The sequence below is a fragment of the Ursus americanus genome, chromosome 17, assembly GCF_024610735.1.
Source record: "Ursus americanus isolate L20-20 chromosome 17, mUrsAme1.1.p, whole genome shotgun sequence".
Classification (NCBI taxonomy): Eukaryota; Metazoa; Chordata; class Mammalia; order Carnivora; family Ursidae; genus Ursus; species Ursus americanus.
Genome location: NC_142143.1, coordinates 6,857,007 through 6,884,408, shown reverse-complemented (window position 1 = coordinate 6,884,408; position 27,402 = coordinate 6,857,007). Strand labels below are relative to the sequence as shown.

General features: G+C 52.6%; 3 protein-coding genes across 6 annotated transcripts; 2 read left to right on the top strand and 1 right to left on the bottom strand.

The window, feature by feature from the left end:
• Positions 1-8,352: 8,352 nt before the first annotated feature.
• NAGA (alpha-N-acetylgalactosaminidase) lies at positions 8,353-18,916 on the bottom strand. Of its 2 annotated transcripts, none has more exons than XM_045779495.2 (10): positions 18,720-18,916; positions 15,688-15,779; positions 14,708-14,843; positions 14,110-14,281; positions 13,444-13,621; positions 12,997-13,091; positions 12,158-12,319; positions 10,706-10,903; positions 9,476-9,619; positions 8,353-8,986 (listed from the first exon to the last, which is right to left on the bottom strand). In XM_045779495.2, exons 2-10 carry the CDS (start codon positions 15,701-15,703, stop codon positions 8,852-8,854), a joined length of 1,236 nt encoding a protein of 411 aa, XP_045635451.2. In that variant the 5' UTR covers positions 15,704-15,779; positions 18,720-18,916; the 3' UTR covers positions 8,353-8,851. The 2 variants fall into 2 exon arrangements, with proteins under 2 accessions (XP_045635451.2, XP_045635450.2); XM_045779494.2 differs by lacking the exon at positions 18,720-18,916 and adding an exon at positions 16,216-16,370.
• Positions 18,412-23,130, top strand: PHETA2 (PH domain containing endocytic trafficking adaptor 2). Of its 3 annotated transcripts, XM_087868666.1 has the most exons (5): positions 18,412-18,691; positions 19,993-20,074; positions 20,604-20,777; positions 20,896-21,660; positions 22,719-23,130. In XM_087868666.1, the coding sequence occupies exons 3-5, from the start codon at positions 20,744-20,746 to the stop codon at positions 22,727-22,729; spliced, it is 810 nt and encodes a 269-aa protein (XP_087724792.1). In that variant the 5' UTR covers positions 18,412-18,691; positions 19,993-20,074; positions 20,604-20,743; the 3' UTR covers positions 22,730-23,130. The 3 variants fall into 3 exon arrangements, with proteins under 3 accessions (XP_087724792.1, XP_087724791.1, XP_045635452.2); XM_087868665.1 differs by having other exon boundaries at positions 18,415-18,691; positions 20,896-23,130; XM_045779496.2 differs by lacking the exon at positions 20,604-20,777 and having other exon boundaries at positions 18,415-18,691; positions 20,896-23,130.
• A 446-nt stretch (positions 23,131-23,576) lies between these two features.
• Positions 23,577-27,089, top strand: SMDT1 (single-pass membrane protein with aspartate rich tail 1). The gene is made up of 3 exons (XM_045779498.2): positions 23,577-23,845; positions 25,189-25,329; positions 26,856-27,089. The coding sequence occupies exons 1-2, from the start codon at positions 23,660-23,662 to the stop codon at positions 25,324-25,326; spliced, it is 324 nt and encodes a 107-aa protein (XP_045635454.1). The 5' UTR covers positions 23,577-23,659; the 3' UTR covers positions 25,327-25,329; positions 26,856-27,089.
• Positions 27,090-27,402: the final 313 nt, after the last annotated feature.

The following is a 27,402-nucleotide window of genomic DNA, read 5'->3' as shown; positions in this document are numbered from 1 at the left end:
CCAGGGTGGAGTGTGGACCCCTTCCTGCAGTAGCCTACACCCTCCCTCCCGCCTTCAGCTTCCCAGAGGCCGATGCACGCACGTGTAGCTGCAGCTGCTGACGGCCACAAGGCCAGTGGTGGACCTCCACACAGATGGGCAGCTTTACCGCACCTCTAGGCCACTGTCGTTGCTGTGGGCCATCCTGGTGGCTGCCGCCGCTAAGCCAAAACCACCAGGCTGTGGAGCATCGCCATTCCAGGGTGCCCTACCCAGCGGGCCTGGCCCACCTACACAGGGATTTTTTTCAATAAAAATACATATGGTACTGTCCTTTCTCTTCCTTATGATTTTCTTAACTTTCTCTTTTCTTTAGCTTACTTTGTTATAAGAATACAGTATATAATACAGACAATGTACAAATATGTGCTAATCAACTAAGTTATCAGCAAGGCTTCCAATCAACAGTAGGCTATTACAAGTTAAGTTCTGGAGAGTCAGAATTATAAGGGGATTTTTGACTGTGCAGGGGTCAGCGCCCCTAACCCCCATGTTGTTCAAGGGTCAACTGTATTTACCTTCCCAGTGTGTTGTGTATTTTCATATGTTTTCATGTTACTAATTAGCATACTTTCATTTCAGTTTGAAGAACTCCTTTCAGCATTTCTTATAAGGCACTTCTATTTTTTTTTTTTTTAGATTTAATTTATTTATTTGACAGAGAGAGCACAAACAGGGGGAGCAGCAGGCAGAGGGAGAGGGAGAAGCAGGCTTCCTAATGAACAAGGAGCCCCATGTGGGGCTCGATTCCAGGACCCTGGAATCATTATCTGAGCTGAAGGCAGATGCTTGAGCGAGTGAGTCACCCAGGCACCCTTATAAGGCACTTCTAGTGGTGATGAACTCCCTCAGCTTTTGTTTGTCTGCGGTAATCTTTGTTTCTCCTTCATTTCTGAAGGACAGCTTTGCCAGATCATTCTTGGTTGCAGTTTTATTTTTTCGGCACTTTGAATATATCACCCCACTCTCTCCTAGCCTGTAAGGCGTCTGCGGAGAAATCCACTGATAGCTTTATGGGGATTCCCTTGTAGGTTACAAGCTTCTTTATTCTTGCTGCATTTTTTTAAAAAATATTTTATTTATTTATTTGACAGAGAGAGAGACAGCCAGCGAGAGAGGGAACACAAGCAGGGGGAGTGGGAGAGGAAGAAGCAGGCTCCCAGGGGAGGAGTCCGATGTGGGGCTCGATCACAGGACTCTGGGATCACGCCCTGAGCCGAAGGCAGACGTTTAACAACTGAGCCACCCAGGTGCCCCTGATTTTCAACACTTTTATCCTAATGTATCTTGGAGAAAATCTCTTGAAGTTGGGACCTTGGGAACTCTCAGCCATTATTTTTTTAAATAAGCTTTCTCAGGGAGCCTGGGTGGCTCAGATGGTTAAGCATCTGCCTTCGGCTCAGGTCATGATCTCCAGGTCCTGGGATCGAGCCACACGTCAGGCTCCCTGCTCAGCAGAGAGTCTCCTTCTCCCTCTCCCCCTGCTTGTGCACTTTCTCCCTCTCTCTCTCTTTCACTCTCTTGAATAAATAAAATCTTAAAAAACAAATCTTTCTCCTTCCGCTTCTCCCTCTCTTTTCCTTCTGGGGCTCCAGTAATTAGCACATTGCTTCTGTTGACGGCATCATGTAGATCGTATAGGCTTTCTTCACTCTCTCCTTCTTTTTCCTTTGTTAGTCTCTGACTGGATAATATCAAAGTTCCTTTGTTCTAATTCACAGATTCTTTCTCCTGATTGCTTCATTCTGCAGCTGATGCCCTCTGTGGCATTTTCCACCTCGTTCGTTGTACTCTTCAGCTCCAGAAGTCATTTGGTTCTTTTTTGGTATTATTTCTATCTCTTTGTCTTTCTGTCTCTATGATTTCTAGCTCTATCTCATTTTATTCGTCTATTGTTTTCCTGATTTCATTGAATTGTCTTTCTGTGTTTTCTTGTAGCTCGTTGGGCTTCCTTAAAACAGCTATTTTGAATTTTTAAAAAGATTTTATCTATTTATTAGAGAGAGAGAGAGAGAGGACAAGCAGGGGGATCGGCAGAGGGAGAGGGAGAAGCAGGCTCCCCGCTGAGCAGGGAGCCTGATGTGGGGCTCCATCCCAGGACCTTGAGATCATGACCTGAACAGAAGGCAGACGCTTAACCGACTGAGCCACCCAGGCGCCCCTGACAGTCTCTGTTTTGTTTTCTCGAGGGTAGGGTTAAAGCTCAAGTTTGTGGTCTCTCCCAGTCTGCAGACTCCGGCTGGCTTTCTGTGCATGCTCACTAGCCACCAGCCAAAGCTCACTCTTGTCACCATCAAGACTTTGCACAGAAAAGAGGGTAAAGCGGTGTGGGGGCGAGGTGCGTGGCTCACCTGTGGGCCAGTTGGGGGGATCTGCAGGCAAGATCAGCTTGTGGGCAGGCTTCTTACTGGGGTCTGAAACACAGTAGGATCCCTCGTCCCTTTAATGCCTTGTGAGGGTCTTATGTGTCACTCTGCCAGCCTTTTCCCACCCCCAAGTCATGCCGCTCATGACTCAGTACTCTGGTCAGAGTGAGTGAGAAATAGGTTTGTTTGGCAACATGCTGCACAACTGGGGAAGCCATGTGCTCACTCACATGCTCTCATTTTTCCCTGTGGGAGAAATCAAGGGCCAAGAAACGTCTGACTTGGCACTGAGCTGTGCTTCCTTGGGGGAGGAGTGACATGTGTAAACTCAAACTGTTCCTCTTTCCCTCTCTAGTGCGTCCAAATTTTTATTTTCTTTCTCCAGTGGTGTGCTGGAATTTCTTTCCTGGAAACCCGGACTTCCACAAAGGCTCTCTTGTCTGTGGGTGATTGTCTAAGGCAGCGTTCTCCAGGGTCTCCCAGGCTGTGGCTGAGAGGGGCTGGAGCCAGTTCTCAGGCCACTGCAGGGTTCGAGCCAGGACTGAGGTCTGTGCACCTGTTACCTGCTGCGCTGGTGGTCAAGGCTCTTCCCTCCCCGGCTCCACGGTGTGTGGTGTTGAGTCCTGCGCCTCCCACAGGCACTTTGGTCTGTGAGGGAATGCCAGCTTGGTGTTTTTGACTTGGGCTGGGGGGGTACATCTCATAGCTTATTTAGCAACCCCACTTTTAAAATTCTTACTCTTTTTTTTTTTTTAAAGATTTTATTTATTTATTCGACAGAGATAGAGACAGCCAGCGAGAGAGGGAACACAAGCAGGGGGAGTGGGAGAGGAAGAAGCAGGCTCATAGCGGAGGAGCCTGATGTGGGGCTCGATCCCATAACGCCGGGATCACGCCCTGAGCCGAAGGCAGACGCTTAACCGCTGTGCCACCCAGGCGCCCCTAAAATTCTTAGTCTTTATCCTGAATATCCACCTGACAGATTATATTCCTTTCCCTTCTCCTTGTTCGCCCTTTTATGGTTGGAAATAACTTGGGGAAGAGTGAGGCTGGCTCTGTTCCTGGAACTATCTGATATTCAGGTAAGGATGGCAGAAAAGTTTGGATAACATCGAATGGGAAAAAAGGAATATTACAACGTTATTTTGCATGTTACCAGGAGTCTGGAAAAAGAAGGAAGTAGAGGAAGAATCATTACTGGGAAGTTGGCACAATCTCCGGTGGCAGGAGGGTGTCCCTTCCTCATGACACCCAGGTCCATTCTTCTTCATTCCTTCTCTTAGGCATCCTAGGGTGGGAAGACGTGCACGTCTGGATGGGACGCCCCATTGCATTCGTGGGGAGTGCTGCTGTCCTGTTTGTGACCCAGACTAAACATATTCTTCACGAGCCCATGTACTACTTTTAGCCTTGTTGGACCCTGCTGACCTGGGCCTCTCCACAGCCACCACCCCTAAATGCTGGACATCTTCTGGTTGAGTCTCAGGGATATATCTCTTTTTTAAAAAAAATGGTAAAAAACATAACGTAAAGCCTATCTTAACCATATTGAAGTCCATTTCAGTAGTGTGAACTGTATTCACATTCTTGTGCAGTGGATATCTAGAACATTCTCGTGCAGAACTGAAACTCCATACCCATTGAACAACTCCCCGTTCCCCGCTTCCCTCAAACCCCTGGCAACTACCATTCTACTTTGTTTCTACAAAATTGACTACTTTAGATACCTCACGTAAGTGGAATCACACAGTGTCCATCTTTTTGTGGCAAGCTTATTTCACTCAGTGTATCCTCAAGGTTCATCCATGTAGCATGTGACAGAATGTCCTTCTTTTTTAAGCTGAATAATATGTATGTATATACTTCATTTCTTCATCCATTCATCCATCAATGGACTTTTGGGTTACGTGTCTTAACTATTGTGCTTAATACTGCAGTGGATATGGGTGTGAGTTTTGTTGTTGTTGTTTTAAAATTTTTATTTTTAAATAATCTCTACAGCCAACATGGGGCTCAGACTTATAGCCTCGAGGTCAAGAGTCTCACGCTCTACCAACTGAGCCAGTCAGGCGCCCCTGGTGTGAATTTTTTTTTTAAAGATTTTTATTTATTTATTTGACAGAGAAAGACAGCTAGCGAGAGAGGAAACACAAGCAGGGGGAGTGGGAGAGGAAGAAGCAGGCTCCCAGCAGAGGAGCCCGACGTGGGGCTCGATCCCATAACTCCGGGATCACGCCCTGAGCCGAAGGCAGACACCTAACGACTGAGCCATTCAGGCGCCCCTTGGTGTGAATTTTTTTTAACAGCTTTACTGAGATATAATTCACGTAACCATAGTTCATTCATTTAATGTGTGCAATTCAATGGGTTTTAGTATATTCACAGGTATGTGCAACCATTGCTCTAGTCAAGTCAAGAACATTTTTATCACCTCAAAAAGAAGCCTTGTACCCTTCAGTGTTATCCCTTATCCCACCACCCTCCCCACCTGGCCCTAAGCAACCACTAGTCTACTCTCTGTTTTACACATTTCCCTATCCCGGACTTTCAGAGGAATGGAATCATATAATATGCGGTCTTTTGTGACCAGCTTCTTTCCCTTAGCGTAAGGTTTTCAAGGTTCGTCCATGTTGTAGCAGGTGTTAGTACTTGACTCCATTTTGTGGCTGACTAATACTACATTGTATGGTTAACCGTATTTTGTTTATTCATTCCGGAGTTGGTGGGCATTTGGGTTGTTTCCACCTTTTGGCTGCTATGAATAATGCCGCTATAAACATCTGTGTGCGGGGTTTTTACGGACATATGTTTTCATTTCTTTTGCATGTATACTGAGATGTGGAATTTCCAGGTCGTATAGTAATCCTGTATTTAATCATTTCGAGGAATTGCCAGGTCATTTTCCACAGGAGCTGTACCAGTTTTACATTTCTACCAGTAGCATATGAGGGCTCTCATTTCCCCACATTCTTATCAACAATTATGACTTTTTTATTCTAACCATCCTTTTAGGTGTGAAGTGGTATCTTGTGGTTTTTATTTGCATTTCCCTAATGGTTAGTGATGTGGAGCACTGGCCATTTGCTTATCTTCCTTGGAAAAATGTCTGTTCAGATCCTGTGCCCATTTTGAAATTGGGTTGTCTTTTGATTGAGTTGTAAGAGTTCTTTATGTATTTTAACATAAGTCCCTTATATGACATGTCTGTTGCAGACATTTTCTTTCATTTTTTGGGTTGTCTTTTCTCTTTTTCATATAAGCAAATTATAGCTACAGATCTCCCTCTGATCCCTACTTGCAGTCCATAAGGTTTGGTATGTTGTGTTTTCATGTTTGGGGTACGCTGTATGTTCATTTTCATTCATCTCAAGTATCTTCCCTAGTATGTGCTGGTCTGCTTCTGTCTTGCTGCTTTTAAAATCCTCTTTTTGTCTTTTTAGAGTTTGGGTTCTGTCTAGGGCTGAATCCCTTTAGGCTTATCCTACTTGGAGCTCGTGAATTTCTTGGATGTGTAGCTTAATTTTTGTCATCAAATAGGGGAAACTTGTAGCCATAATTTTTTCAAATATTCTTTCTGCCCTTTCTCTCTCTTCTGTGTATGTTGCTGTGCTGCATGGTGTCCTGTAGGTCTCTGAGCCTCCGTTCATTTTTCTTCATTCTGCTGTCCCTCAGACAGGTGAATTTCAATGGACCTATCTTTGAGCTTGCCGATTTCTTCTGCCTGGGCATGTCAAATAATTGTTGTTGTTGTTTTTAAACCTGTTATTGTATTTTTCAACTTGTATTTGGTTCCTTTCTGTAATTTCAATCTCTTTAGTGATATTCTCTATTTAGTGAGACATTATTCTATTCTTTCCTTTAGCTCTTCATGAAACATGGTTTCCTTCAGCTCTGTGAACATATTTAATATAGCGGATTTAAAATCTAGTGGTAGAGTCAACTAATGAATCACCAAGCTTGTTGTTCTTACCAAGGTTCTACTCCCTGTCTTAACTGAAGGCACTCTGGGTTGCTGGAGGCTTTTGATTAATTTCCAGAGTTCTGTAAAAGTTGATTCTGATAACATGTGGCAGGTTTTTCATTGCTTTTATGGAGGGAACAAACATTTGGTGGTTATTACTGGACCACTTTTGTTGATTCCTTGCTTGCATTTTGATTCAAAGAAACTATAGTAAGGTATTTTGAGACAGTTGGCAAAAACTGAACACAGAATGGTTATTAGATTATTAAAAACTTTATTTTGGTGGCCAGGAAAATTGTATTAAGGTCACAAATATTTTTAAAGACCTGTTAGAGCTACATAGTGGTATTTACAGTTTTCTTTGATATGCTTTCTAATACTCCAGCTCACAAAAGTATGTATGGGAAGACAGCTATGAAATATTGGCACACGTTGACGGGTGTTAGAACTGGGTCATGGGGGTTCACCATTTTATTTTTGTGTTTGAAAATTTCTATAACAAAGTGTTTCTTAAAAGATGAGATGTACCCTTGGGTCCAAACAAGGATGCCTTGAATTGGGAAAAAATAATTGAGCTCCTAACTGGCTTTGGGTAGAAGGGAGTAAAACAACGCCTGGAAGATAGGCAGGGTGTGATATCGAGAGCATGAAGGCTAAAGAGAGAACCACAAGTGAAGACATGTAACCGTATCTCAGTCTGGAAGGCAAATGAACTGACTGGTCAAGTCCTGGCTGCTCCCTAACCCTGACTCCCAAGTCCATGGTCTCAACCACCATCCCTGCCACATCCCAGGGTGGTGGGAAAGACTTCTTTCCTAGGACTGGCCAAAGAATTGTTCCCAGCTGAGTCCATTCCATCCAGGCTTGAACAGGACTGTGATCAAGATCCGAAGCTGGAGCTGTGCAGCGGCGACCGGCCTCCAAGGGCAGAGGCCTCCAAGGGAGGAGGTGGGCTTCTGACCTTCTAAGTGACCCACAGCCTTAAGACATCAGCTGGGAAAAGGGAGCTCTCTCTGATGACCCCAGACTCAATCAATGAAGCCTCAGTAATCTTAAATGACATTGTAAAATACGCACCTGTAAGTTCTTTCTACCATATTCCTATAAAGGAACTCAAACCCTGAGGGAGGAGCCATGGAAGATCTACCCAGAAGAGTTCCCACAGGGCAAAATAGTGCAAGGCCTGGGGCACTGGGTGCTCCCACATTCAAAGCCCAAGAAAAACCTACCTAGCTTGCTCTGCTGCCAGGTTTCCAAATGGGGACAAGAGCCACCAGGGACCACAGGTCCCCTGTGGCCTTAGCTAAATGAACAGGGCTTGGGAAATAGAAACCAAAGGAAGGCAGTCAAGAACCTGCCATTCTTTTACTTTGCTGAGGAGGAGGAACAGGAAATACATTTTAAGACACAAAGAACCCCTCGACTTGTCTTTGGACACAGCTGGGGGAACTGAACCTACTCTGAAGCCAGGTTAGGAAAAAAGAAACCGAGGGAGGGGCTGGGGCACTGCCAGGCAGAGGCCCAGCTGTCATGGCCCTGTGGGAGAAAGGGTAGCTGACCCCCTCACTGGCACCCCGCTCCAGAGTGCCACTGAATGAAGCCCTGTCAGAAAGGGGGACATGAGCTGACAGGTGCCGAAGACAGTAATGCAAAATCCTTAGCAGATCGGGCTCTTGCAGCAGGAGGGCTGAGGAGTCTGAGTGGCGTGGGGAAGGGGTGCACAAGATAAAGGGCCTGGGAACGTTGCTACTCTGCTTCGCTGGGTCATCGCCACGGCTGTGTGGGACAGAGCAGGATGGCTCCCTGGTGAGAGGCAAGTCTGGCATGTCTAGGAAGTACAATCTGTAGGTCACTTTGGAAAATGACGAGCCAGAGGATGCCACACACCTTCCATGCGAGGTGAGATGTGAAACCAGCACCCTGTGTACTGCCGCCCGGAGTCCCTCACTGAAGGTGCCCGTGGCCCCAGGTCCACACTGCAACCACTCGATTGAAGAACAGCTTTATTGGTAACCTGACAGAATCAAGGTTACCTAGGTGGTGTCAGCCTGCGAGGCCTTATCCAGGCAGGAAAACCAATCACACGATTCATGGGAGTTCCTGACAAGAGGTCAGATCTCCACTCCTAATCATAAGAAAAATCCCAAATCCTGATTTCAGAGTAGACAAAAGGTCAGAGGGTATCAATCCCCTGCTCGTGGGGGCTCAGGAGGCTGGCTGAGTTGCTCAGTAACATCTGTGGGGCCGCGCAGACAAAGTAGAAGCCAGGAAGGCCACAGGAAATTGCCCCAAGACAAGTTTCCAAGAAGGTTCACACTTGGGCAGGGCATGGAACCTGGCCCTGAGATTGCACTTTGGGTCTGATGGGGCCAAGTCACCGAGTGGGCCTGGGTATCAGAGAACCCCGCCTTCGGGCCTCGGCATGTGGAGGCTCCATAGTCTGGGCTCAGCGCCGCCGCCACAGCCTGTCACAGGTCTCAGCTCCTCAGTGCTGGGGCGTCCCCAGCTTCCTGATGGGGTACAGGTACCACATCACCACCCCTGAGGGGTTGATGATCACTGTGAAGTTGGTTTGAGAGTGGAGGCCACTGATGACGTCACCCGTGTAGACATTCTGGGCCTGCAGTGGGAGGAGACATCGCCAAAACCACTATAAGAATAGTTGCACAGAGCCCCCCTCCGAGGGCAGGAAAGCCTGGACTTCGGCCTGTCTGTGGTGGGCCTCCAGGATGCCCCACAGAAGTGGGAGCCCTGCACCTCCCGCGACTTGTCCATTGGCAAAGCCAGCAGTTGCCCAAACGAGGCAGTGGTGATAGCCCCAGCCCACGGACAACCTGAGGAACGTGCCGCCAAGGACTGACCAATAAGGGGACGCACGCAGCCTCGGTGCCCAGGCCTTAGTTATACAGAGTAGTTCTGTTTGCAGAGCTCGAAAACACCAGTGCAGAGAAGGGTACCAGCCACCGCCCTGCATGCCTGCAGCTCCCCTCGGGCTCCTGCCAGAGGACCCAGGGTCCGAGGCCTGGGGGGGGCCGCGTACAAGTGAGCACCACTCCCAGCAACCCCCTCCCAGGAAAACCCGCAGCCCTGCAGGTGGCAGGGTACTCACCTCGTACGTGCTGGAGCTGTTGAAGTTCAGCTGGCCGAGGGAGGAGTGGTAGTGGTAAGGCATATCCGTCCGGCGGCTGAAGAAGACCACGGCGCTGGCCTCATTGGCCAGGGGCCGCACGAACACTTCGATGTGGGATTTCTCCTGGGCACAGAACGTGGCTAGTGGCTGGCCTTGCTGCTCAGGCAGGCCCTGAAATCCCCTCCCTAGCCCTCCTTTGAGCTCTGGGTCTCCCTAGCCCACACTTCCATGTCATGCAGAAGTTTGGGGGGATACCCCAGCCCTCCAGCATCCCAACTTATTCTTGCCTGACTCTGCAGATGCTCCCTGACATTTCCTGTGTGCCAGGCCCCATGCTAGAACACAGAGACAAATGCTGTATAACGTCCTGTCTCGGAGAGCTCGTAGGATAAGGCAAGGGTTAGATGTGGGCAGCTGCTGGCACTGGAGTAGAGGAAGCTGTCCAGTAAGAAAAATGAACTCTGCCCTGAGCAGCCCAGAGGGTGAAGCCCCATCTTCCAGGAGGTCCCTGGGCCTGGTTCCACCATAAGCCCCTCCAGCAGGGATTAGTTACCTCCTCTTGGCCTCACCCATTCTGTATGTGCCTTCTCTAAGTTGTGCGGATTTAACTAGAGAGGTGAGGATCTGTGCAAGCAGCACAAGCTTTGAGGCTCTACTGTTGGAGTTAAGTTCTACTGTACCATTTACCAACTGTGTGGCCTTGGGTAACTCAGACTCCTCAAGTCTCAGTTTCCTCACTTGTAAAAGAGGGAAGGAGTATTCACCTGAGAAAAGGTACCCACAATGCCCAGCACACAGTAGGTTCTCAATAAATAGTCAGTGCTAGTCTAGTATTAGTAGTAGTTGCATTCCTTGGCTCAGACAACTCCTAAGCTCCGGAGGGAAGCCCTGGTTCGCTGCCAGACATCACGGGATGTGCGCAAAAGTCTTGTACTTCCAAACGGAGGGGCCCCACTGTCCTGTGTGCACTTGTGGGGTGATGTGTCCCTTCCCCAGATCCCAGGAGCTGTCCTGCTCTGGCCTTGCTCTCAGGCAAAGGCGGGGGACGTCTGGAGCAGCTCCCAGTAGAATCCTTGACTGAATGCAACCAGGAAGGAGGGCTGAGCAGATTTCAGAGGCCCAGCCCTCCATGACCTCCAGGCCTCCAGCCTTGTTCTCAGGGGAGCCCAGTCCCTCGGCCTCCCCTTCCCTCCCCCCACACCCCAGTACCCTGAGAATCCTGCGTCCCTGGATGCCCAAGGGATCCTGGTTGATTTTGATCATGAGTGGATTCTGCAGAATGTCCATGTTCTGGGCAGAGATGGTACGCAGGTCCGTGGACATGAAGAGGGGGGCTGCCAGCACCGTCCATAGGGCCATCTGGGCCCGGGCTTGCTCAAAGCTGAGGCCAAAGTTCCCTACAAGCAGCTGGGGGCAGAGAGGAGAGGAACAGTCAGCTCTGTCCTCTCCAGGGAGGTGGGCACGGGGCCCAACCCTACACATGTAGCCAAGTCAAGAGAAGATGGAGGAGGATAGCCTGTGGGGCCTGGGTCTGTGAACATTTCCCAGTGTGTGGCCTTGGGGTGAGCGGAGCACTCTCCCTGTGAGCCTCAGCTTTTTATTTCACCAAGAATATGGGGTGATACTATGTTTTGGCCACGTCACAGGTCGTTCAGATGATCCAGTGGGATCCCGTTGCCAAAAGTGTTTATAAACCGCAACACCAAAGTCAAGAAATACAGTCAGATGGAAGCAGTAGGTAACCAGACCTGGACAGAGTCCCTGCTGCTGCCCCTAGCACCCACTTGCCCAGCCACAGGTGACAGGACGAAGGGGGACTTCCTGACCAATCCACAGACTGGACACAATTATTGCTAACGCAACACGGTTACATATTTAGTGATACCAACTGAACAGCCACGGTGCGGGTGCGTCGAGCAGTGCCGAGCGTTTTAAAGGACCATCCGTTTCAATACTCAGAACAACCCTATATGAGGTAGCTGTTCTCATTTTCCAATTGACAAAACTGAAGCACAGAAAAAACGGAGTCGCTTTCCCAAGGATGAGTGGCAGAGAGGGAACTAGAACTCCACGGCAGGCCAATTTGTTTCTCTAGGCGTCTATCTGGCCTATGTAATACTAATATGTACAATAATGTAATTATTATAACCATCACTGGAAGTACATGCTTGTTGGCTAAATGAAGAGGTAGCTATAAAGTCATAAGATAAATTGCAAAAAATTGTAAGTCACCAGGGCTCTGAGTGAGGTAGGTACGAGGGGCCAACTCCGCCTGTGGAGGCCCCGCGGGAGGGCACCAGGGCTCGGGGCAGGGCGGTCCGGGGAGGCACCGGCAGGAGGGTGTGCACTCTTCGTGATCTTCACCCTCCAGAGGAGCAATGTCACACAAGAGTCACTACTGACCAGTCCTCAGGTTTCAAGAAACATCAGAACTGCCTGGGGAGATGCTTAACAATGGGCATTGCGAGAACATTCTGATCCAAAAGGTGGGGGTGGGGCCCTGGGAACAGCCATGTAAACAAGCTCCCGTGGTGAGTCTAAGGCGGCTGGCTCAAGGACACGTTTTAGAGACACTGATCTAGAACCTGGCGAGCATCCAGGAAGACAGCACAGGGCAGTGGGGCGCAGGTCTGTCGTGGCCATCCCCCTCCATGCTGGTACCATGTCTGGGTCGTTCCAGTGCCCAGGGCCTGCCGCTGGCTGCAGGATGTCCTGGTTGTCCACAAACCAGTCCAGGATGGAGAGCACGCTACTCCACGAGTCCTGGATGTCGTCGTAGTTGCGCCAGAGGTTGCAGATCTCTGCCAGCAGAGTGTAGTTCACCTGGATGTTGGGGGAAGGCAGAGCCCAGCACCAGAGTCACGCCCTGCAGCCTCAGGCTGGCACAGGGGCTGAGGAGCCTCGGCAGCAGACACGGAGGGTGGGGGAGGGCGAAGAGAACAGGCCCTGAGCCAGATCAGGGTGAGACAGGTCTCCCCTGCCCTCTCATGCCACCTGGGGCCGAGCCCAGGGTATGGGCCGAGGCTGGTGTACCCACAACCGTCCCCACCGCACTCCCGCCCCTGTATTCTCTCAGTGAGTCCCACCACCTGCCAGCACTCTCCCTCAGGTCTGCTGGTCTGATCCCACCCTTTCTAGTGTCCTAGGTGCTGGAGGGCCCCTGGGGAGGCTCAGCTTCACCTGCCTGGCCTCACCAGCCTTCTGGATCTCCTGGCCCACTCAGTACAACCAGGATACTGCAAACTTGCTGGGTGATATATGTCAGCCCATGACATGTGGTTTCTATGCCTTGGACACCCATCCCTTCAGCCCACCTCACAAGTGTTTCCTCTTCTCTAGACCCAGGGCTGGCTGAGGCCCCCCCTGGGGCAGTTATAACCCTCTCTTAGACCCACAAATCAGCACATGGACAGCTATGATGAGAGCAGCCCTGACTGCACAGGAGGCAGGGAGGCTCGGGTGTGGGGTGCATTGCCGGGCAGGTGCACAGAATGGCTTACCTTTGGGGGAAGGCCCCCTTCATAGGCCGGCCAACTGCAGGAGAAGGCAATGGGGCGGCCTGTGGCATTCAGGGCAGCTGCCATCTTGGGGTACCCTGGAGAAGCCCAACCCCCACATTTTAGGACTGAGAAGGCTCAGGAGGAAATCTGAGGCCTCAGCCCAAACCTCCCACCAAATGTAAGGAAACTGAGGCTCAAAAGAGGAGGTGCCTCCCCCTGTATCCAGAGCTGCACACACTTCCTTGGCAGGGGCATGGTGCCAACCCATCATAGGAAGCCTGGGAGGCAAAAATGCCCCCAGCCTCTGGTGCAGGGAATTGGGAAATACTACCCCATAGCGGGCATACGGGCAGATGAGCTCAAGCTTAGCCAGGGGGGCACCTGTGAGCTTTCCATGACCGCCCCTCCCTGTCTACCTGATGGCCCCCAGCCAGCTTGAGGACCCACCCTTGGCCCGTTCCTCGGGGGTTGAAAAGCAGCCATCCAACTTCAGCATGTCCACCTTCCACTCGGCAAAGGTTTGAGCGTCCTGAATCACCTTGTCTAGCGTGGTGCCCGGGTAGCCCATACAGGTGAAGTTGCCCATGTCCTCGTAGATGCCCAGCTTCAGGCCCAGGGAGTGAGCCTGTGGAGGGTTGAGGACACTGCGGGCTCAGGCGGGGAGCCACCTCACAGGCACATCTGACCAGGCCCCATTATAAAACTATCAATGGCTCCCCGCTGTCCAAAGGAAAGGGTCTCGGTTTGCTGGCCTGGCCTCTGCCAACCATGGCCCTTCTCACTCCTACACACACCTCCCACGGGCAGTTGCTGGCTTCTAGGCCTTGCTTCTGCCATCCCCTCTGCCTTGAATGCCATCTCTTCTTGTATCAGCTCAAGAACTGCCTCCTCTCGTGAATTTTTCTGAAATCCCAGGCTGAATAAGATGCCTTTCCTGGCTCTTACCCACCAGAGTGGGCCAAAATGAGCTGTTCGTTTATCTGTTTCCCCCACCAGACTGGTTTCTCAAGCAGGGATTGTGGAAATGAACCCTAAGTGAAGTGGTGCCAGTTGGGGCGAGAGGGAGTGTGGTCTGGACCCCCAGCTAAAGGGCAGGGCTGGGGTGGGGCTCACATAGTCAGCCAGGAAGGCAATGCCGTTCGGGAAGCGCTTGGGGTCGGGCACCAGGCGGCCTTTGTCGTCACGCCCACCAATCCAGCAGTCGTCAATGTTAAGGTACGTGTAGCCTAGGTCCCGCCATCCATCCTGTGCCAGGTGGTCGGCCATCTCCATGAAGAGCCGCTCACTGGTGAGAGGCAGAGGATGGGGCAGCTCAGTGACCCCCCACCCCCTTCTTCAGAGCTTTTCAGACTTCTCAGATAATCTGAGTGTGAATCCAAGCTATAAGAACCATCATCAGGGTGGAATGAAAGGAGTGGTTGGGTCCCCAGGCTTGCAAGACTGAGCCAGCCTGGCTCTCACAATTATCTCCTTTCAGTGGCCTCAGGGGCTGGGTCCACCACAATGCCCCTGCCGCACTGGCCTGACAGTTCCCACCAAGGCCCCACGCAGGTCACAGGCTGTCTCTGATGTCCCAAAAGTCACCTCCGGCTGCATTCTCTTTGGGATGGGGCGCTCTGTCCCACCCTCTTTTCTAGCTGACCCTCCGCTCTCTCCCCCCCCCCCTCTGCTGGGTCTTGGGCAAGGCTTGTGAGGTGTGGGCCTTCCTCACCTGATGCAGTTCTTTGGGTCCTCATCGCAGTCGGTGTTGCAGCGAAAGCGTTCCCAGGCCAGCCAGCCCATGGGTGGCTTCCGCAGGAGCCCATTCTCTAGCACCAGCACCTCGGCCACCAGGGCCAGCAAGACCACTGCAGGGGGGTTGGAAGGATGACTGTCAGCGGCTCCCATAGCCCCAGCCCTCACGCTACCCCATCCATATGCTGTTTGGCTCTGCAGAGCCCTTAGGGAAACCAGACTCCTGGGCTTAAGGCAGAACTAGCTCTTCTGTGACTGGGCTTAAGGCAAAACTAGCTCTTCTGCGGCTGCTGGCCCCGGCAGTCACAGTGAGGGGGCTCACAGTGCCTGGGGCAGGGCAGTGTGTTTGAGGGCTGAGTCCCCACTCGCTGTTGCCACCGCAGTGCTGAATTTGTAAAAAACTCACACCTGAGGCTGTATCCTTTCTATACCTTGACCAGTTCCCCCCATTGACACACAACTTGACAGAACATGGTAGTCAGACTCCAGGTCTCCTGACTCCCATCCAGAGCTCTTTGCTCTCCACCACAGATCCCGCCCCCCCCCCCAAGAGGCCTCAGGAGGGCTTAAGGGGTCACCCAGGTTGGACCTGCACCTAGCCAGCTCATCTGGGTGAACTCTTGCCCCCTCAGGCCTGCTTCCTTATCTATAAGATGAGGTTACTGTACTGACTTTACAGGGCTGTTCTCTGCCATGTTGATAACACATAAAATAGGACTTCTGCACTTCGAGGGAGAGAGGATGAGAAACGAAGAGGCCTCTTTGGAGGGGAACTGATTCCTAGGTGGGGAGCATCTCCTTTCTGGGCCAGCTCCAAGAATAAGAGGAACATGTCTCCCCACATACCCACATCAGGGAAGGAGGCCCAGAAACCAGAGGGCTGGAACTTCCTCCAGGTAGCCCCTACCCGCAATGGGTCACCTACCCTCCCCAAACTACCCCCACCCGCGTAGGTACCTGTCTTCAGCAACATTGCTCTGGACTCCGCGTCTCAGGACCTGACCAGATCTGCTCTGCTTTTACCAGCTTTATATGTTGGACTTTGGAAGCTAAGAAACGACAGAAAAGCACTGGGGTCACTACGGCCTCGCTAGCTCTGCCGCCCTCAGCCTTGGGCGTGGATCCCCCACTCAGTCCCGAAGTCGCCCTCAATTGCCCACCAGCCCCCGCCCCCAACCCCCAGCCATCACTTCCCCGAGCCCGCGGATTCCTCAGAAATACTAAACAAGGTGTCTCAGACGTTAGACCCCACCCTCTCTGTAGTGCTGGGAACCCCGAGCGCCCACGGGCGGCCCTCCGCCGGGTCGGGGCCACAAAAAGGCACCGATCGCCTCTGGGACGCCCGGGAAGAACAGAGGCGTCGGGCTGGGACCAGGCTTCGGATTCCTACCGGGTCTGGGTTGCCACCCCCCGCCCCCAAGGACCTCAGCCCAGCAGCCCCAGAGCGGGGATCCTCCCCCAGAGTGCCCAGCTCACGGAACTCACCCTGCGGACGCCCCCCGAACGCCACCGGCTTCTGCCTCTGGGGCAGCCAACTGCTGCGGTAATGTGATTTGCCTACTGCGTTCCAGGAGGGCGGAGCCTGACGGCGGCACGCCTTCCGCGGCGGAACCTATCAGAATCCCCCTAGCAACGTCGTGTCCCGCCCCCTGTGGGCCCAATAAGCCCTCCTCCGAACCTCCCAAAGCCCCGCCCCCCTCGAGCTCCGGCTCCGAGCCCACCCCCGGCAGGCACCATTCGAGCAGGTTTAAGGACTGGGTGACCTGGCTACCACGGCTCCCGGAGAGGGTGGTCCTTTCACCTCTGCGGTGTCCCTGAAGGCAAGCATAGTGCCCGGCACAATGTAGACGCTTAATAAATAGTATGGCGTGAATATCTGCTTTGTTAAAAGGAAGTGAGGAAATGTCATGAAGAACCACCCAAAGAAAGCCGCTCAAAAAACAGTAGTCGAAGTTGAATAGGCACTGCGAGAAAGATGGGTGGGAGAGAGCTAACCAGGTGTAGGGCACTGTTTTTGCAAAGCCAGGAGACTCTCCTCCCTTACCTGACGCTCCAGGCCAGCCACCGGTTGCACTGGCCCAGGCAAGCAATCTGCATATTCCTTCTCTTTCATTCATCAAATATTTATTGAGCAACTACTAGGTAGGTGCCAAACACTTTATTCTTGGCACTTTCACTTGGACGGTCACTGGGCATCTCAAACATAACCGGCCCCAAACTGAACACTGGAGACCTTCCATTTCTCAGGTAATGGCAACTCTCCTTCCATGTGCTCAAGCCAAAAGCTTGGAGTCCTCTTTGCCACCCCTTTCCCTCACTCCTCTCATCCAGTCTTTGGCAAACCCTGTTGCACTCTACCTTCAAAACCCACCTCTCGTCACTCTCCCAGCAACCATCACATCTTGCCTGGATTATTGGTTGCAGCACCCTCGTCACCCGTCGGCTTCCACCTACATTTGTTCTCTCCACAGCAGCCAGAGTGCTCCTTTAAAACATAGCTCAGGTTGGGGCACCCGGGTGGCTCAGTAGGTTAAGCCTCCCATCCCTGATTTTAGCTCAGGTCATGATCTGAGGGTCGTGAGATGGAGCCCAGGGTTGGGCTCCCGCTGAGCATGGAGCCTACTTGAGATTCTCTCTCCTTCTCCCTCTGCCTCCCCGCTCCACTTGCTCATGTGCTCTCTCTCCCTCCCTAAAAAATAAATTAATTAAAAAAAAACAACAAACCATTACTCAGATCACCACTCGCTCCAGACCGTGACGGCTGTTCATCTCAGTCCAGAAACTCACAGATTTACAAAGCCCCACCCACACACTCTGCCCATCTCCTACAGCTCTCCCCCTCCTCCCTGACTCCCTGCTGCACAGTCCTCCTTACAGTTCTTCAAGCGCACAACAGGTCTCAGGGCCTTTGCACCAGCTGTTCCCCCTGCCTGTCATGCTCTTCCTCCAGATTTTGGCATGACTGGCTCCCTTATTTCCTTCCAGTATTATTCAGAGGGCACCTTCTCAGTGAGGCCTACCCTGACCAACCTATTTGAAATTGCAACTTCCCTAGTCTAGCAATTCCCAAGCTCCCTGACCCTCCTATATTTTCCACGCTGCTTACTCCCTTCTAACACATTTATTACGGTCTCTATTATTAACTGAATAAAATTCAGGGGAAGAGACAGATAGCAAACAGGAAATAAAAGCATGAATATAGCGAAGTTTCTATAGTGGCTCGTGCTATAATGAAAACACAACTCAGGGATGTGATAGAGACTTGAAGGTAGGCTACTTTCCACCGCCTGGTCAGGGAGGGGACATTTGAGCTGAGACCTAATTGATGTGAAAGAGCCCTGAGACGTTAGAGTCAATGGGGCAAGAGCAAGAAGGAAGAACACTCTAGGCTGCAGGAAACTGCAAAGGCTAGAGCTCTGACCTCGGAACCCCCAAGTTCATGGGCAGATATGCCGACCTCCCTGGCTTCCGTGGGCCGTCGGAACCCTAGCCTCCTGCGTGTGGTTGAGCACTCCTGCAACCTTCACTACAGCCTACGAATAGACCGACCCCAGGCAGAGCCTGGGGGCCGCGGATGGGTGGCAGGCCGCTGGGAGTGGCGGAAGCAGAAATGCATAACCCCCAGAGACAGAGATGCCAGAATTTCAGGGGCCGGGTGGAGCCGCCAGGAAGCTCAGCCGGGCCTCACGGGCTGGATAGGAGCCCGCCCAGAGGAGGCGCCGGGCGAAGCCTTCCCAGGCTTGGCTCTGTGGGAAAAGTGGGCCGGGCGGGATGAGGGGGCTGGAGAGGGGAAGAGAAGGACTCCGAGTTCCCCCGGCGGTGGGCCGGGCCCGAGGCCCGCAGACGGCCTGCGGTGGGGCCCTGGGTTCGAGGTCGCCCGCCGCTGACCAGCTCTGTCCGGGCCTCTCGGGCCTCAGTTTCCCTCCCGCGTGGATCCAGGGGCGGCTTCGCGGACCGCCGGGTGAGCAGGGGAGGGGCGGGGGTGGTACCTCGAGCCTCCCGGAAGGGGTCTCCCGGCGCCCGCGGCCACGTTCCGGCCGGGCCGGAGGCGCGGGGTCCGGAGCAGGGAGCGCCCCGAGCCGCGGGCCGCCCTCCTGGGCGTCGGCGCGCCCCGCGGCGCGGAGGTGAGCGCGGCCCGGCGGGCTCTGGAGGAGGCGGCCCCGGGAAGGCGTGCCCCGCGGAGACGTGGCGGGGCCGCCCCACTGCGCGGACCCGGCGACTGAGGCGGCAGCCGCTGCTCTGCGGCGCCCGCGGGGGGGCGGTGGCGGGTCAGGGGCCCACCCGGGGGGCCCTAGCCCGCCCAGCTCCTCTCACAAGCAGAATCAGGAGACACGCGGTGTACCGGTCCCCCGCGGGCTTTGCGGTCCGGGTCCCGCAGCCCTGGGAGGAGTGGGGGCCACGCCCGCCCCCGGGCTCGAGGCGGGGGCGGGGGCACTGCTTCTCCGGCCCCGGCGCCCCTCTCCGCGCCCCGGTGCCGGTACCGGGAGGACAGCGGTGAGGCCAACGCCAGGGCGGCCCTCAGTGAGCACACCCCCCCCCCAGCCTCCCGCGACCGGCCACGGGCATGGCCCCGCCCCCGCGGCCCCCCCTGTTTCTCTCCGTAGGCCTTATCATGACCGGGCCTTACGTTACTTCTTAATTAATTTTCTCATTCATTTATCTTTGTCTGTTTACAATGTGTCTCCCCGCTGGAATGTAGGCTCCAGGAGGGACGCATTGCTTTGTCCATTGTTGTATTCTTGGTCATTTCAGTACTTTCTGAGGTCCTCTTCCTGATGGACTGGATACTGGAGGTTACACCGGCAGCCAAGGCGATTCCCGCCTGAGACATTCTGGGGCTCGGGATAGTGCTGTAAACACAAAGATCATTGTGGGGGGAAGGAAAGGAAAACAGAAGTGAGGGGGCTGCTGGTTGGGTCACCTTGTGATCAGGAGCACTTTAGATACAGCCATCAGGGCAGGCCTCACGGATGAGGTGACTTCAGTCCACAAATAAACCGTGTGATGTGCTAAAAGGGAAAAGCAGGAAGCTGAGGACTCTTGAACTCTGACCTTGCCTTTTGCCGGGTAGGGAACTGAGTTCTGCAAAGTGATGGTCAATTGCTCTGAAGTGCCTGGTCTGGGTGGGTGGGTCGGTAGGGAGATTTTCAGGGTTCAGGGGAGGCTTCCTGGAGGAGGCGGTGGTTTAACTGGGTCTCTAAGACTGAGCAGGAGTTCTTATCCTTTAGCGTGTGGTGACGGGGTTTGGCAATTGTTTTGCAGGTGCCCTAGGAACCACATAGTCAAAGGGCTAAGCCCTGTGGTTGGACAAGAGGCCCCCGCCCTCTTGCTGTGAGCTCTGCTGGTAAGTGGGTCACTGCTGAGACTTGCCCCCAGAAGGTGTGAGGGCATCAGGAGACCAAGCTCTGCTTCTCACTGGTCATGCAGTCTTGGGCAGTTGTTCATCTTCACTGCTCTGAGCCTCTGTTTTTCATGCGTCAGGAGGACAGCTGGATTAAGTGCCACTTACGATCCATGGGGCACCCACATTCAGTGGTTGAGGTTGGTCCTACCCAGCCGGGCCTTGTGTTCATGCCACACTCTTGTTTACTGAGCGGGTCCCTAAGCCCCCATCAATGAAGGAATGGGGCTGGCCTGCCCCACCTGCCTTCATCTGGCCCTGAAGGCTACAGATTCTTAACTAAAGGACAACTGTGTCATTAATGAATGAGAGGCTGGCAGGGGCCCAGGAGGGTCACAGAAACCGTGGAGGTTTGGTCTCAGGGTTGGAGCTAAGGGACCCCTGGATTGAGGGATGTTTAAGCACAATGATTTCTGCGGGTTCAGAGTCCATTTCAGCTCAGCTGATGCTTTTTTCTTTGGATTTAAAAAAGCTGTAGCAAACTTCTCCATACCTCCTGGTCTGGGACAATCACATTATCCTTCTCTCGGAGTCCCCTGCTGTCCAGTGTTTTGTATGCCCCTCACAACCACCCTTTGAGAGAAAAGGCACGGACACTAGCGCATTTCATGGATGAGGACGCTGACAGCCTCAGGGCACACAGCAAGTGAGTAGAGGCCACAGGGCAGGGGCCCAGGTTTCCTCCAGAGCCAGCGTTCTTTTCCTGACCCGGGCACAGAGGCTGCCTTCCTTTCTGACCTGTGGTTACCCATCTCCCCTCACAGTTCTTATGGGAGCCATGAAGCTGAATGAGAGGAGTGTGGCCCACTACGCACTGAGCGACTCCCCGGCCGACCATACAGGCTTTCTGCGCACTTGGGGTGGGCCAGGGACTCCACCGACCCCCAGTGGCACTGGCCGAAGGTGCTGGTTTGTCCTCAAAGGCAACCTGCTGTTCTCCTTTGAGAGTCGTGAGAGCCGGGCCCCGCTGAGCCTGGTGGTGCTGGAGGGCTGCACGGTGGAGCTGGCCGAGGCTCCCATGTCTGAGGAGTTCGCCTTCGCCATCCGCTTCGACGCCCCTGGCGTGCGCCCGCACCTGCTTGCGGCAGATGGGCCCGCGGCGCAGGAGGCCTGGGTGAAGGCGCTGTCCAGGGCAAGCTTTGGCTACATGCGCCTGGTGGTGCGCGAGCTGGAGAGCCAATTGCGCGATGCCCGCCACAGCCTGGCCTTGCATCGCCACTCATCCTGGAAGGCCACTGGCAGCCACTGGAAGCCCCAGGCTCCTGACCGCCGGTCTTCGGGCCTGGAAAACGGTCACTCCCTCTTCAAGGATTGCAGCCCCATGGACTTGGTTGAAGAAAGGGGCAGCAGGCCCGCACGACGGGGCTTGGCCGAGTGGCAGGGCCCTGCCAGCCTCTTCGTAGGCAGGAGGCAGAGCCCCTCGTTCCCTGAGACCTCCTACTTCTCTACCCTGCACAACTGGTATGGCCAGGAGATCATGGAGCTGAGGCAGCGGTGGCTGCAGAAGGTCTGGGGGAGCCAGGCGGAATGTAAGAATCAGGATGGGCCCTGAGCCTCAGCCCTTTGGGTTCTGCCCTTATCCTGCCGGTCAGGACTGCAGGGCCAGTTCTTTTTCAGCAATTTAATGTTTATTCGGTTTAAAGTTGCTTTTTTTGAGAGAGTTCTTTCCTTCCTGCTTTTTAGACATTCTCCAGGTTCCAGATCCACCCTCGTTCCTGGAGGGGACTGAGGAATCATTCCTTCCAGCCCCTTTATTTCCTGAGGCCCAGAGAAGGGGGGGCTTGCTTAGCAGCCACAGGGCCAGACCCAAGTCTCCTGCCTCTGTGCTGGACTGCCCCTCTCTCAGGGGATACTAATGAAATGGAGGAAGGAGGGAATATTATGTGGCCATAGACTGCCGTGCCTTTTTATGTACTCGCCAGACTCTACAACCACAACTTCCTACACAGGGAGTCTTGCGTACATTGAAATACCAGAAGTTGGCTGAAGTGTTGGCTCGAAGGACTGACATCGTCAGAGAAAGTAGATTTATTGTCATGGGGGTTTCTGGGGCCCAGGTCTTCCTGCGTGGTGGGGCATAGGACCCCCACTCTGCAGTTTGAGTGGGGCCCTTTGGAGGGAGAGGGCCTTCAGCCAGCAAAGGGGGATTGATTCTGCTCAGAAAGTGTTGGGGCCCCCAGATCCTCCTTGGCTGCTCTGTCTATAGATGGTGCTGGTCACTGCCCCAGGAGGGGCTGGTGGCTTTTACATGTCAGCAGAAATCCTTCCTGTATTCTGTCCTTAGCAGCTAGTTCCTGGAGCTGCCACGTGGGAAGCTAAAGGAGTGGGGAGGCAGTGGGGCTCCCTGGGGAAGCCAGGTGTTATTTTGGTTCTCAGTCTGGGTCATTCCGGGAGCTTGGACACAGGATTCCCAGCACCCTGTGATTAACTCTTCTCTCCTAACGGTACTCCCAAAGAGCCATTCCTGATCCTGAACCTGGCCTGGGAACTCATTCACCGTCCTGTCAGCCAGTGCACATCTGCCAAGACCCTCTCATTGCAACTCTCAGCAGCGTGGTACTGAGTGTTTTCTTTATTGATTGTTTAGGGAGGCAGTGACCGGGTGGAGAGAGCCAGCAGCCAGACTAGCCTGAGCCCTAGGGGTGTGGAGCAGTGGCTGGATGGAAGATGCAGAGCCTGGTCAAGACATCCCCCCTCTGCCTGCACACAACCTGCCCCTTCTTAGCCTCTCGAGCGCTTATTAGGGCCTTGGGTACACTGTCCAACTAGGTCTAGAGTCTTGGACTCAGCCTCCATGAGTCCAGGACTCCGAGAGGCCACCAGGGTCTGGAACCCATTCCTGTGGGCTTGCTTCCCAGGAAGAGGGGCTCAGCCCCTACGCAGAAGCCCCACAGCCCACTGCGCCTTGTTTTATACACAGATACTGCAGGCTTTTGTTACTGTTTTTACGGTTACAGTGCTTTTTTTATACGATTAAAACACTAAGTTTTTATTACTCACTTTGGTTCCTCAAGTTTATTTCAACAATCACTTGACCAATTTGTGCGAACCCCCCCCACCCCCTTCATTTGCCTGTATATAACGCATACCTCGGCAAGAAATCAAATTACAAAATCATCCAGGTAGTACAACTAATAGATTTTAATTATATATTTTAAATGTTAAAAAGAAAAATACAACTCTGTGAGGGTCAATGAAAGTGACCTTTCTTTTCAACAATCACCTGCTCTGCCCAGCCCCGGCGGTCCAGAGTGAGGGAACAATGGCGGAAGTAAGGCGGCTCCACCAGGGCCCGGAACGAGGCGGCTACTGGGGCGTCGGCGCCCTCCTCGTGACGTCACCACGTGGGGCGGGTGACAAACGCCTCTTTCACACCGCCGCAGGAACTCGGCGCACTGCGCAAGTGTGAGGGCTGGGGCTCGCGTCTGATCCCAAAACCTCGCGAGCGTTAGGGCAGCGCGCTTCCTGAGCGCGTCACAGGGGCCGGGCGGTGGGGTCCCGGTGCCGGGCTAGGGGCGGAGCTGGGAGATGGCGTCCGGAGCGGCTCGCTGGCTGGCATTGGCATCCGTCCGATCCGGGGCTTTCCGGAGCGGGCCGAGCTTGAGGAAAGGTGGCGATGTCTCCGCCGGAGGGGTTGGCTCAGGTCGGAGCTTGGTACCGTCGAGGTCAGTCATCGTTACTCGCAGCGGCGCCATTTTGCCCAAACCGGTGAAAGTGAGTGTCTGCCTGGAAGCGGGGCGAAGGGGCCGCGGCCAATCATTATGGGGAATGTACGCTGACTGATAGGAGCAAAGGCCAATCATACGACCGCCTTAGACCGGAAGACGGATCAAGGACAAAGTTTAGGAATGAAGCGCCGCTAATTTTGACAGGTGGGAGGAAATGGGTCAGATCCCTGTGTTGCGTTGGGCGCACGGAAGCAGAGGATGGGGGGCGAGAGCTGAGAAAGACTGCACTTTGCACTGGCTCATCGCTAGGAGTTGGTGCCCCAGTTCTCCAGACCACAAGACTGGGCTTTATGAGTCCTCTATAGACAGATCACGTAACCACTCCGTTCTTGTCTACCTCACAATTGATGGGATGAAATAACGAAAGCGTTATTCCTTTCCTTGTGAAAGGGTTTTGTAAATAAAGGGTACGTGGGACAGACCTTATTTCTTTAGGAGTTTTGATCTAGTACTTAATTCATGTGATTCGTAGTCCTGAGAGGTGGGCAGGGAATTTTTACAATCACTATTTCTACAAATGAATAGTCGGGCCAAAGCAGTGAAGCCGTGAGGCTCCAAAGCTAGCAGCGAGTTAGGGTCTGGAATCCAGGTTTCTGGCTGGTACAACCCCTCCCCATGTCCTATTTTTTTCCGCTGCTGAATGCTATCACGTGCCCTGAGTAGCCTTGGGTTTTTCTAAGTAAAATGGAAACAGCCCCTTACACCAAACAAGTGTGCTTTTTGACTCCAGGGCTGTGTGGGAGTTACAAAACAAACACAAATTCTCTTAGAGCTGGTCTGTCGCACAGACAAGTGAGTTCAGGATTGTTTCGTGGCAAGAGGCAGGGTCCATATTGAGGAAAAGCTGCCTTATAAAAAGGCACAGCTGGAAAAAATTTTTTTGAAACTCCGTAGGAAAATATGACAGGATATGTTGAAATTCTCCTGAAACTCCCCTAGTCCATCCACACAGCTAGTCTTTTATGGTAAGACATGCTCCCTTTTAAAACATGGTTGTTTTTAAGATTTAATGTGGTGAAATTAAACTTCTTGGGCACTGGGGAATCTTAAACAACTGTATGGAGTATCCTTCCATGGTTCATGCACGTCTAATTTTTAGATGTCTAGAGTGAATGCCTCATACTTTTCTTTCTGGTACCCACGTTGATGGCCATAAAATAACCTTATCTCCTCCTCTTTTTTCTTGCTCTGAATTTTTCCAAGATCTTTAAAATCAAGTAGCTGCGTATTATGGGTCTGGGTTCCACAGGAGTGCCCCTGAGGGGCCAAGCCTTCTGTGGTCCCAGAGTGGGCTCTGGAGCTCACAGCCACCGCTCTGCCCCTCCGCAGATGTCCTTCGGCCTTCTCCGTGTGTTCTCCATTGTGATCCCCTTTCTCTATGTCGGGACCCTCATTAGCAAGAACTTCGCCGCTCTGCTTGAGGAGCACGACATTTTTGTCCCCGAGGATGATGACGACGATGACTAACAGGTACGACTTCCTTTTCTCCTACGTGGACCAGGAACAGGAAGGGGGTGGGGCATCTGAACTCTGATGCAGTCTGCCCTGGTAGCAGTTCCTGGTCACCTGAAGCAGAAGCGCAGACCTTTAATAAACCGACTCACTTGGCTGTTTTTATTTTGCCTTTGCTCTGTGTTGATGAGGAAAACTATCTTATGGACTTGAAAATTCATTGGGATGGGGCGCCTGGGTGGCTCAGTCGGTTAGGCATCTGCCTTCGGCTCATGTCATGATCTCAGGGTCCTGGGGTCAAGCTCCATGTTGGGCTCCCTGCTCAGTGGGGAGTCTGCTTCTCCCTCTCCTTCTGCCCCTTCCCCCCCTGCTCATGCTCTTTCAGATACATAAGTAAAATCTTAAAAGAAAAATTCACTGGGATCTCTTCCAGCTGGGTTGATCCCATCCAGGCTTTTTATTTGTCTTTTATGTACCCTTGTTCTCTCAACCCGCAATTTAAAGCCTTACACACCCACCCCAAACAGCTTCATTCTCCACACTGAAATTTAGAAACTGCAGGTCCTCACCATGGTCAGCAAGGTCACCAAACTCTGTGCCTGTTCCATTCAGCTTTCTGGTGTTGGCTCCCAGCGCTCTCATACGTGCTGCTCGGCTGCCTTTCTGTTGTAGCTAAGGACAGTTCTGGCTCTGTAGTCTGACATTCAAGCTTGCCGTGACCTGGTCACACCTGTTACTCCAGCCTCACCTTCCATATTCCCAACCACACCCCTATCCCCAGTATCCACTATTTCCTCAATTACCCACATGTTTACCCACTCCCAAGCAGTGGCTCACTCTTCCTCCCAATTGGAAGGCTATTATTTTCCACTACTTTTTTTTTTTAATTCATTTGAGAGAGAGACAGAGCACAGGCAGGGGGCTCGGCAGAGGGAGAGGGAGAAGCAAACTCCCTGCTGAGCAGGGAGTCCGATGTGGGGCTCGATCCCAGGACCTGGAGATCATGGCCTGAGCCGAAGGCAGTCACTTAACCAACTGAGCCACCCAGGCGCCCCTATTTCCCACTACTCTTACTTCCACCAGTTCTTCATTGTCTTTGATGAAGTCTTCCCTCATTCCTCCATTTGAAAGTGACTGCTGTGTCCTGACTGACCAGCACCTCTTGTGGACAGTCAGTATAATATGCTTAAATACACAGGCACACCCCCAAATTCTACTAGACTAAGAGTTTCTTGCTGGCAAGGAACACGGTGTGTGTGTTTTAAGTAAGCTCTACACTCAGTGTGGGCCTTGAATTCACAATCCCAGGATCAAGAGTCGCATGTTCCACCAACTGAGCCAGCCAAGTGGCCCCAGGAATATGTTTTTAATACCTTTGGGCCCTCAGTGCCTGGTCTCTGATGAATGTTCATTGAATGTGCGAAAGAATAAACAAACTGCCTTGCTCCTGCCTTGTTTGGTAGAACTTCTCTGGAATGCTCTTTTTGGTATGTGGATAGAGGGCTGCTCTGTGCCCAGTTCACTGCTGCTTTCCTTTCTTGCAGGACATGGAAGAAGTCAGAAAGGAGACAGCCCTAACTTAATTATGATATAGTGATGCTCACAGTCTCTCCTCCTTCCCTATCAGAAGGGCCCAGGGAAAGCCCTCAGTCTCTCGACTCCAGTGAAGCCTCCTGCACCATCTGTGACGGAGCCCAGATCCCCAGGCTCTGGGAGGTTCCCAGAAATGTGCTGTCCACTGAGCACAATCAGCTTATGAATAAACATGATAAACATCAGCTCTGTGTGACTGTGTGGTGGCTGAAATGCCTGAATTTGAGTAGACCCCAGTTGTAGTTTCTTGTCCTTGCAGTCCTTCTCTAGCAGCTGAACATAACGGCCTTTGATTTACAACCCAAGATTTCCAGGCCCCCCTGCACCCACGAAGGTAGTTACAGGCACCTGGGACCTATTCTCATCACTTACAAAAGTCCAACAGAAGCTTTCCCCTCAGTAAAGATGCACAGGATAATTAAAGCCTCAAGCTTTTTTTGTCTTAACACTGGCTAGTTATCACATGCCAGTCATAAGCTTTGACTATTTAAAACTCCT